The sequence below is a fragment of the Pseudochaenichthys georgianus genome, chromosome 7, assembly GCF_902827115.2.
Source record: "Pseudochaenichthys georgianus chromosome 7, fPseGeo1.2, whole genome shotgun sequence".
Classification (NCBI taxonomy): domain Eukaryota; kingdom Metazoa; phylum Chordata; class Actinopteri; order Perciformes; family Channichthyidae; genus Pseudochaenichthys; species Pseudochaenichthys georgianus.
This window is the reverse complement of record NC_047509.1, coordinates 12,409,133-12,425,477: the sequence shown is the minus strand read 5'-3', so window position 1 is coordinate 12,425,477 and position 16,345 is coordinate 12,409,133. Positions and strand designations below refer to the sequence as shown.

Below are 16,345 nucleotides of genomic sequence, written 5' to 3'. Positions count from 1 at the left end.
TGCTGTTAAGGTTTTTAAATATGCATGTTACATGCTTTATATCAGATCCAGGTGACAATGAAAATATTCTCACCTGCATTGTTCTGCTCTGGTGTGAGCTCGTATAAAACAACACATATGCTCGTAAAGCACAGCAGGGAACCAAAGAAGTTTCAACAAAGTCAGCGGGGGATTCTCCTGAGTGATTGTTTGTTCCTGCTTTGCATTCACAGAGCGAGACACATCCTCCAACATTACTGTACCTCCACTCTTAAGAGTAGAGGGCTGGGACTGCTCCGTGCACACACCTGCAGGCTGTCGCTCAGAACTACACCCCTGGAGCTGTTCAGGCAGTTTGACTGCACGGCCCCATTGTCTAACAAAATCAAAACAGCCTACAGGTACGTTTCTACAAACATCTGCCCCCTCCTCTCTCCCCGAAGATCCACCGTGCCGAACAATCACCTCCCCCAACCTACATTAGCATACACGTGAACGTGTGGAGGAGTTTAAACAGAACTGTGATTAGTCTAAACATAAGATTTACAGAAAGCAGTAGAGAACACAGGCTGAGGGCTCTCTGTCATAGCGGGATAATGTAGTGTCAGTGGGTGTGAGTGATTGACTTTGTAATCAAACAGATTGTTCGGCAGCAGAAACGATTGAATTTCAAATCAACGTCAACAGCACCATCAAATGTTTTTCATCTCATTAGCAATATAATAAGAAAGAACACGGAAAGACGGAGCAACACAGACGCGCACACCACTTCTGAAAATGCATGGGGATCAACAGGTGACTGATGGGCTGTCTTACCTCTTTGTGATGACACGGCGGTATCTGTAGATGAAAGAGAGGAGACACACAGAGGAATGCGTTAGTAGCTGACAGGACAATTCAAGAGATGACAGTCACGGCAGTGATTTGCTGCGAGAGGGAGCGAGCCACCGAAGAGGATAAACAGATAAGGTGGACGGGGGGACGGGGGGGTTTCATCTCAGATCTGCAAAAGGAATATCCACTTTATACTCATGCATGCTTGAGTAATACACACAGCAGCTTTTCCCCTCCACAAAGACAGACCAGGTGGAAAAAAAAGCATCTGAGCAAACACATTGCAGAGAGCCCTCAAGGAGAAAGACGAGAGTCTCCAGACCCCTGGAAGCCCTTGAACTCGTACACAATTTATCCTGAGTGAGCTTTCTAATAAGTAAAGAGAATGCCTTTGAGGTGCAGCGAGACACAGCAAATCAAATTCTTTCAGTAAGCATTTTAGGTTCTTACTCAGAGCCCACTAGAGACACTCCTGGCCCACAAGGCGTGGATCAAAACATGGAGTGCTTGGAGGGAAGGATGTACTGCAACACTTTTTTTTATGCAGCACTAAACATTCACCAAAAGAAACATGTTTTGGAGGCGTGTTTGTGGAGAAAAATGCAGTACATTTAGTTTATTCATTTCATCAAATATTTACCAGGAAATTGTTTGTAAGCTCCCAAGGTTGTTGTTTTATTTAATAGGCTTGTCAAACTTGCAGCAATGCAATAATAATAAAAAAGTAGTAGGACACAAAGTTTCATTAGTTGAAATTCTTGAGAAGATTTCTCTACTGGCCATCTGCCCAAATGGCTACAGACATGGGAGGGGAATAATTGAATCCGGATGGATTTGTGGTGTGCTGGGCTGAGGAAAGGATAATCCAAAGCTCTGCCTAATTGCCAGAGTAAAGATGGCGCCCATTGTGAGGGTGGCTCTGGTGTTTATCAAGGCAGTGTGGCGTGGAATTGGACTTAGCATTAGGGCTTTACACACATTGTATTGTGAGGTGTTACAGTGGATTTAAGCAAATATTGGCCGTCTGGTTATTACATGGTCTGATTGTCTGCTATGCGACTGTCCATACGCTTTGCATGTCTAGCCTAATCTGAGAGGAGGCTTCAAATAATTAGTTAGTGAAGCACTCTCACAGCCCAGCGCAGCCGACTTTATCTTTTAAAGCAAATCCTTGGTCCATTCGCTCCTCACCCAAAAGGCTTACACTCTCTCCACTGTCCAAACCTTCAGGGTGAGACCATAACATATTACCCATCACAATCACTAGTCCATATCCTACTCGTGTTGTTGTTTGTTACGTTAAAGAAACGCTACAGGATGTCAAACACATTATTTTGGGCAAGTGCGAGAAGACTGTCAACATTTAAAAAGCGAACAAGATTAAGCAGATGATCAGTTTTACAAATATTATGAAACTGTAGTTTTCAATGTGTCATTTATTCTAAACAAATCACATAAATGGAGCAGTGCAACTACTAGAAGGAAAACTAAACATGCGAGTGCTTTGAGCTTAAGCATTTAACATTACACTAACTCAGTACTTGTGTAGAAGAAGATGTCTTAAAGAGAATCAACTATCAATAACATATACTTGTCAACATTGTCTTTGTATTGATCTGCTGAAATGTCGATATAGCAGTAGGAAGTCAGCAACGCTTATCAGTCAAACATACCCAGATATAGTCCAAGTCGAAATGATGACATTGTTTCATGTCTGTGATTAAACGTAATCAGAATGAAAATGTAACACTATTGCATAGACCCATTGGATACATCGATGTAGTTGAAGATAAAGAGCTTGCTCACATGAATTCAAATGAAGATGAAAACAGAAGTCTGAGTGACTGAGACAGCAGCAGGGACAGGTAACAAGAATCATGTCGTCAACACAGGCTTTTCATTTACTCAAGCACCCCTCATCCTTTACACACACTTAAATAAGGACTTTTGAAGCACATTAGGAGATCAGAAAAAAAACTGCTGCTTTAGTAATTTTGTTGAAGGCATTTCAAATTGCACTCTTGGGTAACAGTACGTATATTAATACATTAAATACATACAAAAAGATAACAAAGTTATATTAAAAGGTATAATCCAAATTATGAAATATTAAATTGTCCATACACACAACATTTAAGGGGGGTGTCACTTTTTCCCTGTGCACACTGGTTTATATATTGCGGACCTGTTTTGACGATGAAAAAAATGAACCCATGCTAAATTCTGACGATAATACTTCATCAAAATAAGGCTGTTTTTCCTCAGGCTGTGTCAGAGCAGAGACACCATGCAGCTTGGTGTCGGCACCCTTTGCGGTTTAGGACGGTAAAGAAAACCTCCGTCATTGATTACTGCATTCGTTCCCAGCTATCGGTGGCTTATATGGATTTGGAGACTCATTTGCAGTGAATATGTGAGCAGTGTGTTGATGTGCCCATGCACAGCAACAGTCCTCTGGGTTTGAGTATTAGGGTATTACTGTAGGTAAAGTAGGCCATATGTCAATAGAGGTTTCCCATTGCAATGCATGTATGCAAGCCTGACAAAGTTAAGAGTGCCCAAAAGCATGCCTGAGGAAACTAAAATCTACATTTTGAAGGCACATCTACATACTAAGGCAATTCAAACTGCTTTGCTTTACCTATCAGAGTTTTTACATTTCAGGAGTTTAGCCTATCACTGTCGAAAATGATGAAAGAAAGAGGTAGGAAAAAGAGAGCGATGGAGAGGAAGACTGAAACAATTATATATGAAAGTAAACATGTCACCTCTTACTATTAGACTTTAATGTAATGTGAGGTGTAGAGTTCACATGGAAACGAGTCAAGAGGAACACATAGACTAAAGCACATATGAAGGATCTCAACAGCTTAACAACTTGGTTACAGATTCCTCATGTTGACTCAAATATGTAACATCAATACGCATACAATGAAATCTAATCGGCTAATTATTATCCAATACATTTAAAGCCAATAAACAGAAGTTAAACATCAGGACACGACAAACTGTCAACTTGAATGAAATGATATCCTTTATTTACTGTATTACCACTGAAGCAGATCCAGGAACTCCACACAGAAACACCAAACCTCTGAGGCAGATGAAGGGTACAAAAACAAAAAGCAATGCTGGCGACACAAAAAACAAACCAACAAAACTAAATGCATGAACACTGAACTATGACAAAACGATTGCTGTAAAATATGTGTTTGTGGTTGAAGATGTGTCATGTAACTCAGCATACTCAAACTGAGTGAAATTAACTCGGTGTGGTTCCTGTGGTTACAATGGACATGCCAGGTGGCAAGCTACACATTTGAACCACTGCAAAGTGCTATAATTTCTCTTTCTTCTAGCTACCTAATCCTGCCTCAGCGGGAGGATTCTGGAGGCAGCAGTCATTACTACCGGCTGCTTGAAGGAACCATTACCTCGCTCTCAGACCATCATCAGTTGCACTGTTATTCTGTTCTTGCATAAGAAATAACACAAAAAGTTTCCAAACTTTGCAAAAAGTGCCAAGTAGGAAAAGCTGACAAACATGTTGTACCACAGATTATTGTCAGCATCAGTTTGTTGTCAGCACTTTTCTGCACAGTTTGGCACATGTTGTGCCATCTGTCACTTGTGAGCATCAAAATACAGAACATAATATGCAAGGAAAACTTCAACTTGATTGAAAATGCTTCCTCTCTTTTGTGACCAATGAGCTGCTTCTTTTATAGCCTTACCGCACGTCTAAATGAAGGATTGGCACACCTGCACGAGACTGGATTGAAGCCATAAATATCGTGTGATGGATCTAACTTCAGTTAATGATGAGTGAGAAAAACTCAACTAAAAAGGTGCATATATCTTCTTCTTTCACCTTGCATACTGTCAAAACACTGTTACACTGAGGACAGCTGGATTACACACACATTGTGGTGAGCAGCTCTTTTATACGGGTTGCATTATTAATACAGTAAAACCCTTGAAAATCCCCGTTTGGGGATTAAGCAAAACAGTTTATTATCTGATTGCTGCTCTGCATTGCTAAAGTTTATACAGTCGATGTTCAGAGTTACTTCATGCTCTCGGGTCATTAAACTCAGCACACAGAAGATAATGTGAACACGGACAGAAGTATAATTTATAATTAGCATTAAAAAGTCCCACTTAAACCAAGGTTTTATAGACAGTTCTCTGTAAAATCAACCCATGGCAGTCGTTGACGTCCTGTAGTTCAGATGCCTTTGCGAAAAGGGATGTTTTTCTTTCTAGATGGTTGTAAGTAGCAAACGCCTTTAATGATAAACCACGGTGCGTAGGTTCGATGTCGGACTTAAATGCTATGCCTTTTCTGGTGGAGGAAACGTACATCGTCTCTCTGGTATGTTAAGAGTTTGCTCAGTGTTTGTTATTGTTGAAGAACTCACTCTGTGATCCTTAACATACACTATACATCCCCTACTGATTTAATTAGACTCTTATTGGAAACCTGTCTTGGATTGACCCTTTAAAGTTGTGGCCTTCCAGCAGTGCACTCTGGGAATAGTTTTAATTACAACCAGAAATTGTGTTTGATTTTATCCTCATCATGAAGTGAGGAGATCAAACAGCTAATCATCACTTCATCAACACAGATGCACACCATGTTATCGCTGAAAGGTGTTGCATGTATAACTATATGATTAGTGTGAGAGTATGAATGCATATGCAGACACATGAGAGCAAATTCTCAAATGAAGCTGGTGTGAGCAGTGTATGGAATATAATATGCTGCCTGCAGAGAGAACAAATGTGGCTGTCTGCAGATGATTAACCACTATTGATATATCATCTCTATAATGTAATTAGGATAAATTCCAACACTGTAGCTGTTCGTCTCTTAATCACACTCACTAGTGGACAGTGGCAGCTCATCAGTTACAGTTAAAGCAGCTACTATATGATGGATGGTGACACACCAGTCCATTGTGACCGTTGACCTGGATGTTAATGATTCGATGAGGACTCGGTGATCGTAAATAAATCAGCTCAAATCATACATGATAAAAGACAGAATGAATGCAGCATGTTTCCTGCTTAAACAGATGTTCCTATGAGTTGTGTTCAATGTCTGCATTGTGATACAGTTCCTGGCATTGTTAAGCGGTGAACTTCCACTCCTGGGGTGTTGATGATTTTCCACCAACTCTCTTGAGAGAAAGAACAAAGTCAGAAGCACAGTTTGTCTAGCAGTGACAACAGGTTATTCAAGGCAACAGGAGGATTTCACTTTCTGGCAGGAAGCTCCAAATTATAGCCCAGATGAGAAGCTGCTGACAGCCAAAGACCCTCGTCTAGAGAGACACAGACAGCTTGTCACTGCCTTTAATCATTATGTTCAAACTTCTGGGTTTAAGTATTGACGGAAGAAGGTATACTACAAATTGACCACTTGACAAAAAAAGTGTCAAATTGAGCTTCATCTTCTATTCAATATAAATCACAGGCACTTGTTGTCAGTAAAAGTTTGCAAATTATAGCATGATGTGGTGCTATACAGCAGGGTTGCCAACTTTGGGTACCTGGCTGGAGTAAGATTTTGATATCATGGGTTTAATTACACATATGCGCACTAAATGACTGCTATCGTGTCAGTAGCGGGACCTTAGCATATGATATACAATACAAATACACAATATTGGACACAGACTATAAAGGGCACAACGTTTCATTCACTAATGAAAGTCAAACACATGTTTGTTTCCACTGTTTTATTGTGTGCATAGGCCTGTCGCGATAAGTAATTAATTGACTTATCGTACGATAAATAAAAATGAACTCCATAACTTTTCTGACCTCGATAAATTGCCATTTACATGAGGATGTGACTAGCAGTTTGAAAGGATGTACTTGAATTGTTATTATATATTATCATTATGTCAGTGGTCTAAAATGGTCATACAACGGTGCCGACAATATTATCGTTTATCGCAATAATTTCCGGGAAAATGTATCCAACAAAATTAATTATCGTGAGAGGCCTATACATGAAACACACACACACAAACACATCTACAGACTTACTCCAAACTGTCAAATATATGAATTAACGCACTCTCACTCTCATATACTCTTTGACTCTATTTTGGCCTAGTAGAACAATAAGCAGCAGACTTTTACTTTTTATCATTTCTACTGGATCTTAGATCTGTGCAATACCGGTCGGGGATTGACCAACCGGCTCCCACTGCTCTGCTGTCTGTTAACGTTGTTAAGAGTGGTGGGGGCGGGGAGGGAGTGGATCGACAGCTTGAGCAGCTGTCAACTCAACATTGTAAATAACCAACCAAAAACGATCGCCGGTTCATCTTGATTTCCTTTGTTTTTGGCGTGAGAATAGTTTGGGCAGCGTGAGAGCGTGAGATTGAGAGTGAAAGCGTGTGTCACACACCAGATGCGTGAGAGTTGGCAACCCTGCAATACAGACATAATCATACACTGCATTAGCTTTGAGTACATTATTGTGTCTTTTCCCTGGTATGTAAAACACTCACCATAATGCATTCAACTGTTTCCAAAGCTCATGTCTGTGCACTTTCCATAGAAGAAAACCAGAAGACAGAACACAATGCTAGGTTTTTAATTAGCCGAGTGTGGTGCATGCTCCTCCGCTGCGTGCTGCACGGGGAGAGCGCTGCCTTCTTGCTCATTTATGTACTAATGACTTGTCTATTAATGAAAATGGAAAGCATTTATTTTGTGAGCACAAGGGGTTCAGCTGGATTAATTACTGCACTACAGCAACACAATGAAAACAGAAAGTGCAGCATCACTCTTGTGTGGCACATTACCCATTAAACCAACTGTTATCAAGGCCTGGCGAACGGTGCTGTACGACGCTCAGTGGGAGGAGCCAGAAACCCTTCGTACAGGCGGCCATTAACACTTAATGGGAACTCCACTTTGACCATTTTCTGTATGCTTTCTGTGATGCCTTCAAAGTTATTCTCATACTTGTCTACTCATAACACATCTTGTAACTGCAACATGAACACTTTTCTAGACCATAATGGATACGTTGTATGTCAAATTAAACAGACAGAATAGATTGTTCTAAGAACAGCAACCTCAAATGCAAATATTTACAAAAGCAAATCCAATACTATCAAGAGAAACAGCATTTTATGGGGCGAGTGGTAGAAATACATTAAAATGGCAGATCATGAAATCATCATGGAGCCTGAGTGAGAAAAGGGTGACACTAATTTGGGAAGTGGAACAGCCAAAAAGGAACGTGGCTAAATAAATATAGTTATCAATTATCAATAAAGTGTCCCCTGTGTTATGATTTGTCATGCTGCTTTGCTTTTCAAATGGAAATCATTCTAATTGCCCTCTAATAGCTTGATTTCCCATCGGGCTGTCTGGTGTGGGGTGTGTGGGCTCTGGCAGCCTCAGCAGATGGTTCTTGATCAGATATAAGAGTCTGGGCAGCGAGGTCGTTTGGCCGTGAGAATTGGGCCCTGCCTGGGGGATAACAACCTCCTCTGAGCGTCCGGCTCCAGCTCTGGGTCCGGGGCCAGCCAGAAAGCTCTGAGTCCCGGCCAGACTGCGGGCACGTTGGACTGCTGTCCTCCAGCCTTGTGACAATCTGGGCAAACCAAAACTCCGAAAACATTCATTTTTAAGTCTGATTTACTTTATTTTCCTCCAGGAATTTGTCTCACCCTTTTGCGGCTGTACACGATTAGATGACAAATGCTTATGTAATTGCTACCACCGTCTGTTCTCGCTCTTATAAAAAAAAAGAATCACATGGATAACCAAAATCCTATTAGCCGGATTTGAAGAAAAGCGTCCCTTTTTATTTCTAAAACTCACCATCCACATTTAGGAATGTCTGGAGGATATGCAAATAATTAAATACGAGGAATGCCTTTTAAAAAATCTGTAATTTGAATCACCAGTGTTGTTGTATCAAACTGAAAGACAGAATAACAAGGAGGATCAAGTCTGTCATTTAAATTGAATATTAATATGAGGATCATTTTAAAAACAAGATACAATAGGATAAATGCTAGACAACTCCTAAGCATGTATTGACATGAATATTTTCAATGTTCTAGCTACGCCTCCTCTGTCTGTTTCTCCGTCCTCCATGCAGAACGCCACAGCGAAAGCAGGGTGAATAAACAGGACATCACGAGCTTTATTTATCCTTTCCCCTGCGACAGTGGCAATCTAAATGGCAGAGCTTCGACTATGACCTTCAGTTTGAGTGCTTCTCCATCAGTCATCTCTGCCACCCACAGATCAGACAGTGGATGAGAAGTAGTGGCACCCTCTGCCCTCCTCCCCATCTTCTCTCCCTTTTTATCCTCCCCCACAGCTGTCCACAGGAGATTTCTGTCTTTTTTAACTTTCTTGTCCGCCATTTTTATTTCCCGTCTCTCCTTATCCCCCCCCCCCTTCATTTGGCGCCTATCCTCTTGAAGCGTGTCTCTTTATCACCCCTTTTTCTCTGCATCAAGTCTTTACAGGTATCTGGCAAAAGTGCTGAATTTATAAGAGCATTATTAATGGATAAATGGTCTGAAAATACTACACTTCAACACAAACGGTATATCTTGAAGAAAGGAAAATGAAAGAGGGAACAGAGGAAAGGGAAAGTAAATGATTACAGGAATAAAGCAAGAGTAGTCGCTGCAGCAGCCTCACTTATTTGCTTGTCAACCCATTTTGTCAAGGCCACTAAAGAAAGGTGTCATTATGTTACATAACAAAACACCAACTTATCATTTTTCACGCGTTGTGTTACTGGCTCTTCTTTCATTTCTTCTGCTGAGCATCTAAGCTTCGGCTTGTCTGATTGCAGTATTCAAAAAGACATAGTAGTTAGTAGTTGTCATTATATAAATGTAGGTATAAAACCACTCATGCCAAAACTCTATTTACTCAATCAAGGACATTGTTTGTGTGAAATACAGACTGTCCACTCGACTTAATAACACATATTCTTCAGTAAACACTCACTGAAAACAACTGCTGAATATCCGGGAGGAAATCAAATATTGGCATGCGTTTCATAATCAGTACAAACACACACAAAGTAGAACTCACAAAATAACAAACATGAGGCGCATACTGACAGAGAGCTTCAATATCAAAGCAAAGATAGCAGCAACAACAACATGTTTTCATTTACTTTTGTTGTTGTAGCAAATGAAATGTTGCCTTCTTCTTTTTATAACCTTGTTGTTTTATCAGGTTTTATCAAGGTCTATTTTTATGTAACAAAAATACAATGCGTTAAATCATTTTATTTAGATGAAAGGTGCTTCTCAAGCAGTAGATGCTCTTAATTAACTTAGACGTATTCAAGGTTTTCCGGAGGGAAGTTAGTATCGAACTAAGACGACACAACGGAGGTTTTAACGACTGTAGCACATTGTTTAGGCATCTTGCAATTATACACGGAACTCATGCTGCAATAAATAATTCTTAATATAATATCCAATGCAATCATCTCTGTCTGAAGCATTTAGAAAATGTTTTGGTGGACTGTTACCTTTCGTGTATTGCTTACTTTTCATATTCACAAAGACACACATATTCATAACAAATGTTCTTATCTTCACCTTCGGCGCACTTCTCTATACTGTAAAACATTAATAATAAACACAACATTTGAGCAGACGGAAATGACTCAGGCTAGAATGCTAGATGGTGCATCTCACAGTGTGTATCTGCAGAACATACTGAACGTATCCTTGGTTTTAATGTAATGCTAATGTTAGGCATTATAGTGCCTTATGCTGGTGATTGTTAATATAGGAACAATTCCAAACAGACTACACATGCTAGGGATGTGTGAAGGTCAATGCTTTTAGTCTGAGTGTCAGAATAACAGGCAGCAGCACTCATGAACATTTCTAGGAAAGGTTATTGTGGATGCAAATTATAAAACAGCAAATGCACCAAAGTAAATTGGACAAGTAAAACATTAACAGCAGAGTACGTCATAGCAAATTGTGCCGCTATCATCGGTTATAAAAGCCTTGTATTTCAAGCAAGAAGACATTTCATTTGTAAATGTCAAATAAGCATACAAAGCTTTGTTATTGTATGTATTAGATTAGATTTATAACATGCACTGTAGGCCTATACCATCATACTGCCAATCTCCTTCTCTCCGTAGCACCTTTCACCTTTGCTCTTTTGCATATTATGCTAACCGCATACAAAAACACTCCTCCTATATATACTGTAAGTGTTTAAAAATATTGTTTTGAGTAACTTGATGTACTTAAAATATATTAAACAGATACGTTTTTTCAATATACTCCATTGTTTTCTGTAAAAAAAATAATCTGGTGGCTAAAAGTAGTGTCCTCACTTTCAAGGTGTTTCCAATGTGAAGGCAACGTTTTATTTATATATTTATTCTGCATGTCTATTTTGGTTTTCCAGGATGTTGAAGGATGCAGAGGATGAAGTCACACTGTTGGAACTTTGTACACCAAACTACCACGTACTTGTGTGATAAGAGTGCTTTCCGTATCTGCATCCAATCCACAAGCCATTCACATGCAATTCAGAAAAATGCTTACATTTAATCCGACTTACAGGTTCTAGTCAACATTTAAACGTCCTTGTGTTTTACTACTCATTACTAAAGACTCAAATTGAACATATTGAAATTAAGTTGTTGAATTATAAGATATGAATCTGTTTATTGTATACTCTTATACGAAATCTAGGTGTAGTCATGGACTCTGACCTGAGTTTCAACAGTCACATTAAAACAGTTACTAAATCAGCCTACTATCACCTAAAGAACATATCTAGGATTAAAAGACTAATGTCACAGCAGGATTTGGAAAAACTTGTCCATGCCTTTATCTTCAGTAGACTCGACTACTGCAATGGTGTCTTCACAGGTCTCACTATCTATTAGAAAGCTGCAGCTGATTCAGAACGCCGCTGCTCGAGTCCTCACTAACACTAAGAAAGTGGATCACATCACTCCTGTTCTGAAGTCTTTACACTGGCTTCCTGTGTGTCAAAGAATAGATTTCAAAATACTGCTGCTGGTTTATAAAGCTTTGAATGGTTTAGGCCCAAAATACATGTCTGACCTCCTGCTAAATGATGAACCATCCAGATCTCTCAGGTCTTCAGGGACTGGTCAGCTTTCTGTCCCCAGAGTCAGAACTAAACATGGAGAAGCAGCGTTCAGTTATTATGCTCCAAATATCTGGAACAAACTCCCAGAAACCTGCAGGTCCGCTGCAACTCTGACTACTTTTAAATCCAGGCTGAAGACTTTTCTTTTTGTCGCTGCTTTTAATTGAACTATTCACATCTTAAACTGCACTGTAACCTTTATCCATGTATTTTTTCTTTTAATGTTTCTTTTATTATCTTTTCTTTTTAATGACTGATTTTAAATGCCATTTTCTTAATGTCTTTCGTTTTTTGTAAAGCACTTTGAATTGCCTTGTGTTGAAAGGTGCTATATAAATAAACTTGCCTTGCCTTATACTAAAAGTCACTTCCTGTATTGCCTTGATACAATGGACATGCGCAATACAACGTGTCACTTCTGGTAGAAGCAACGCCAACGGTGTGTGTGTGTGTGTGTGTGTGTGTGTGTGTGTGTGTGTGTGTGTGTGTGTGTGTGTGTGTGTGTGTGTGGGTGTGTGTGTGTGTGTGTGTGTGTGTGTGTGTGTGTGTGTGTGTATTTATTCCTATGTTCACGGTATTCCTACCCTAAGATGGCATCGTCATCAGATATGTTACTTGTAAATGCTTGAATATTGTCGTCAAAGTTGTGTCAAAAGTCCCTGCATTGTTACAGAAGAATAGTGAGTTCATGTGAAATCACAAAGACCGGAGAATCCAATTGTGTTGTTAAATAGTGCACTTCCTATATAAAGCTCCAGCATCCTCCATCCCCTCATAGGGATGCACTCACTAATAGATACACAGCCTGTGGGAACTACCTCACACAGCTGCAGCATTGGTGATTTTTTTTTTTGTACATCCAGCGTCAATGACAGACTCGGAATAAGAAATGTCAAGAGTGCTTTCTTGGAGTCAGAAACCAGTAGAAAACAACAAATTGTCTGTCAGTGTGAAGTCCAGTGAGACTTTTCCACAATCCGTCTATCAAAATGTGACAAAGTGCGATAAATACTTGCGACATAGTTTCTATAAAACCACTTGTGGATGCACTGTAGCAGAACATGAAAAAACAGACACAACAGCCTGAAGGCCAGCAGAAGAGCGACAGTGGCTGCTACCTGAATGTGTAATTCAGAGCCGAGGACAGCTCCCGGGCTTAAGGAGGTGAGGACGCTAAAGGAAGATACCATCCTCTGTGCTAAAGACTTTTGGCAGTTCACATCAGATTTACTCTCCAAGGTTTCTAAGCCTTCCCACCGAAGAGGCATATGCCGTAGGAAGTTATTTAGTTGAGTGTAGGATTTATCATGATAACAGTCATACCATCACTGTCTCACTTTATTGTAGACCAAAATAAGGCATTTACAGAGATGGCAAACGTACACACATCCTTTTGCTCAAGTAGAAGTACAGATACTCCCGTTTAAATAGACTCTGGTAAAAGTAGAAGTACTGACTAAACTTCTTACTCAAGTAAAAGTAAAGAAGTATGGGCTTTGAAATGTACTTGTGTAAAAAGTATCCATAACTACCAACTGTTTTATAGACTAACTGACCTACCTTTATATTAATAGAACAATAATGTCATTGTTAGCTAATGAATGTTTCGTTGCTGAACAACGGCAAAAATACAACGTTCTCATTGGTCCCTCTTCTTTAGAGAAGACCAGGAAATGATGGATACACGGATCGTGTTCAAATCAATAGGCTCTAAATAATAATGATCACGCCACCAAAACACACATTAAAACTAAAGTAACGAGCCTGTTTTGAAAATGTAAGAAGTAGAAAGTACAGGTATTTGTGTTAAAAATGTATGAAGAAAAACTAAAAAGTCATCAGAAAAATAAGTAGTGAAGTACTAATACCAGAAACATCTACTTAAGTACAGTAACAAAGTATTTGTACTCCACTACTTCCCACCTCTGGGCATTTATTTATACCTAAAGAAACATGTGGTTCCATTCCTTCATTCACTTTGTGGTATGGAGATGGATACACAGGGAAGGGTTGTGCTGGATATAGCGTGTATATGTGCTGAAAATGATAGGCATGTCATTAGAGATACCTTCAGACAATCCTGAGGTTCTTTCTTCACTGCACTTACCGTTTTTGTCAACCTCAGCCATCCTGCTGTTGCAAGGATGCTCTCTTTTATGCCTGAATCTATAGTACAAATATGTTTGCTCGATACACAAGTGAAAATAAGAATGCTGCGAATGTGGAAAATGATTAGGCTGCAAATGGCTCTCGTTAGACCTCAAGACATGCATTTTCCCTGCCATTTCTTTCCTTAAGTGGTATACCGGTGCCATTATTGCATTTTTGGGGGAATTGCTTGTACAATCTGAAGGTAGTTTTAGGAGCCTTTGCAACACCATGATGCAGAAGAATGAGTCCGGCTTTAGACCTGGACACACCCATAAGTTACCAATGAAGTTTTTAATTTGCCCAGTGTGAGGAAGGGTTGTTTAGTTAGTTGAAAAGAAATAGCCAGGCATACAACAGCACAACAGAAACAGATTAAGTGAGTCCTATGGAAGCTCAGCAAACTGGCAATATTGGAAAGCTGGTGGTCCTCCTGATGTTTTTGTGTCTCTGACAAACTAATATTTCTCTTTTATTGTCACTATCCAGCCTTACTTACAGTAGGTACAGAGTATGTTTTCAAGGTCGAAGGGGGGAAAACAATCGTATCTCAGCTGTTCTTTAAGGACTATCTTCTCTCTCTGCTGTCCTCTGCAGGGAGAACTCTAGCACTCCCATGATGACAAGGAAAGAGGGATTAGACAGAGACGTTGGTGTGGCTAATAGCGATAAAACACTTTGAGGACAACAAAAAGATAGGGAGTTGAGGCAACCAAGACATATTTGCCCAGTGGAATGAAGAGTAAGATACATAGAGTTGGAGATCCAGGGATTGAAGTGGGATAGAGGAGAAATATGGCGATGCAGGGCCAGCGGAGGGTTCAGCACACTCTGTCACACCTAACAGGCACCACTGTCAATCACACACAACCACGCCAGGAGGAGTTCTCCCTCACAAAAACATATACAACTTTTCCTGCCTAAGACTAAAAGTGCCCACAACTTACAGCTAGCATGCTCATATTCAGTATAAAGAGAAGTACTGCATTGGAAGCTTTCAAGGTTTCTTTATAGTTCTCTTATGCACATTTCAAAGTGTGTTATGTCTTTACTGTATCCCGGCGGCCACTGGGTGAAAAGGTGAAATGAAGGTGTGTAGGAGCTGAGAGAGTATCAAGAGTAAAATATATATTTTCTTTCTATGTGAAGGAAGCAAGAATGAAGAAATGCGTAGGAGAGAGGTGAGAACATGAGCTCCATCTTTCAGAACCATCAAGGATTTGTCAAAGAGGAGTCACAGAAAACTAATAATGCATGTTTGAGTTATATTACTTTTAAATATGCTTTTAAGAAGGAGATGGACATATCTGTGGACCTTCTTTTAAACAATTTCCTCTCTTTTTCAGGATTTATTACAACCAACAATATCTACAAAAGTTGTATATTTAATGTTGCCGTTCCTGGTAAATTATATGAATGTACAGTCGCTGCAAATCTTCAGAAATTAGGTAAATAAACACCCACCTTCTCTAATGGACCCCTGGTACTTAAATGTATGTTATCATTCCCCAAAGTACTATTTCCATTGACAAACAATAGTGGCACCTGCACACTTCATAACATAATGTGCTCTGCACCAAAGCCAAAACACACTTGAAAAATCTGCCCCACTGGAGTCTTGTGGAAAGTCATGTTATTCACAGCATTAATCCTGTTATCACATGCACATATTAAACCATGCCAGCTTGTCCAGAAGTACAGAGGCAAAGCTTTTAAGCAAATGGCAGTTGTGTAAACTAAAATGGCAATGTTGAAAGTCAATTCAATAATAGCTAAAAGCCATTACAACATCGTCATTAACAATGTTACTGGAAATGCAATTAGCCCCCTCACACTGCTCAAGGCAAACATCAGGGAGACGTTTCCATAAAAAAGAAAAAACGGGACCTTACAGGCTGGTTAACGAAAATACAGTACACTAAAACAAGATAATAAACAGCCTGGACACAATTTAGAGGTGTTAAGGAGTCCACAATTGAGAACTGAGGTATGAGAGAGGATATAGCCTGCAATTTTCTCAATATGTATTTGTTTACATTACTCAAGTGCTGCTTAAGCTAAATCCCCTTGCCCCCAAACCTGAACACACAAACACAACAACCTTGTTGATAAGCCCCAATGATATAACATCCTCCACGTCCTGAGCTACAACAATCAATTTGAAGTGCGCTGTTTGACCAACCACATCAATGTAAATGAAGCAGCTAAAGCTACAGTGCAACGA

At 39.7% G+C, this 16,345-nt stretch overlaps 1 protein-coding gene across 1 annotated transcript in view; it reads right to left on the bottom strand.

Annotated features, from left to right (window-relative positions):
- Positions 1 to 16,345, bottom strand: part of LOC117449960 (cadherin-4-like) — a 238,983-nt gene that overhangs the window by 131,316 nt on the left and 91,322 nt on the right. The window contains exon 3 of the mRNA XM_034087899.1: positions 796 to 819. Within this exon, the coding sequence (XP_033943790.1) occupies positions 796 to 819 (24 nt within the window). The remainder of the gene's footprint in view (positions 1 to 795; positions 820 to 16,345) is intronic.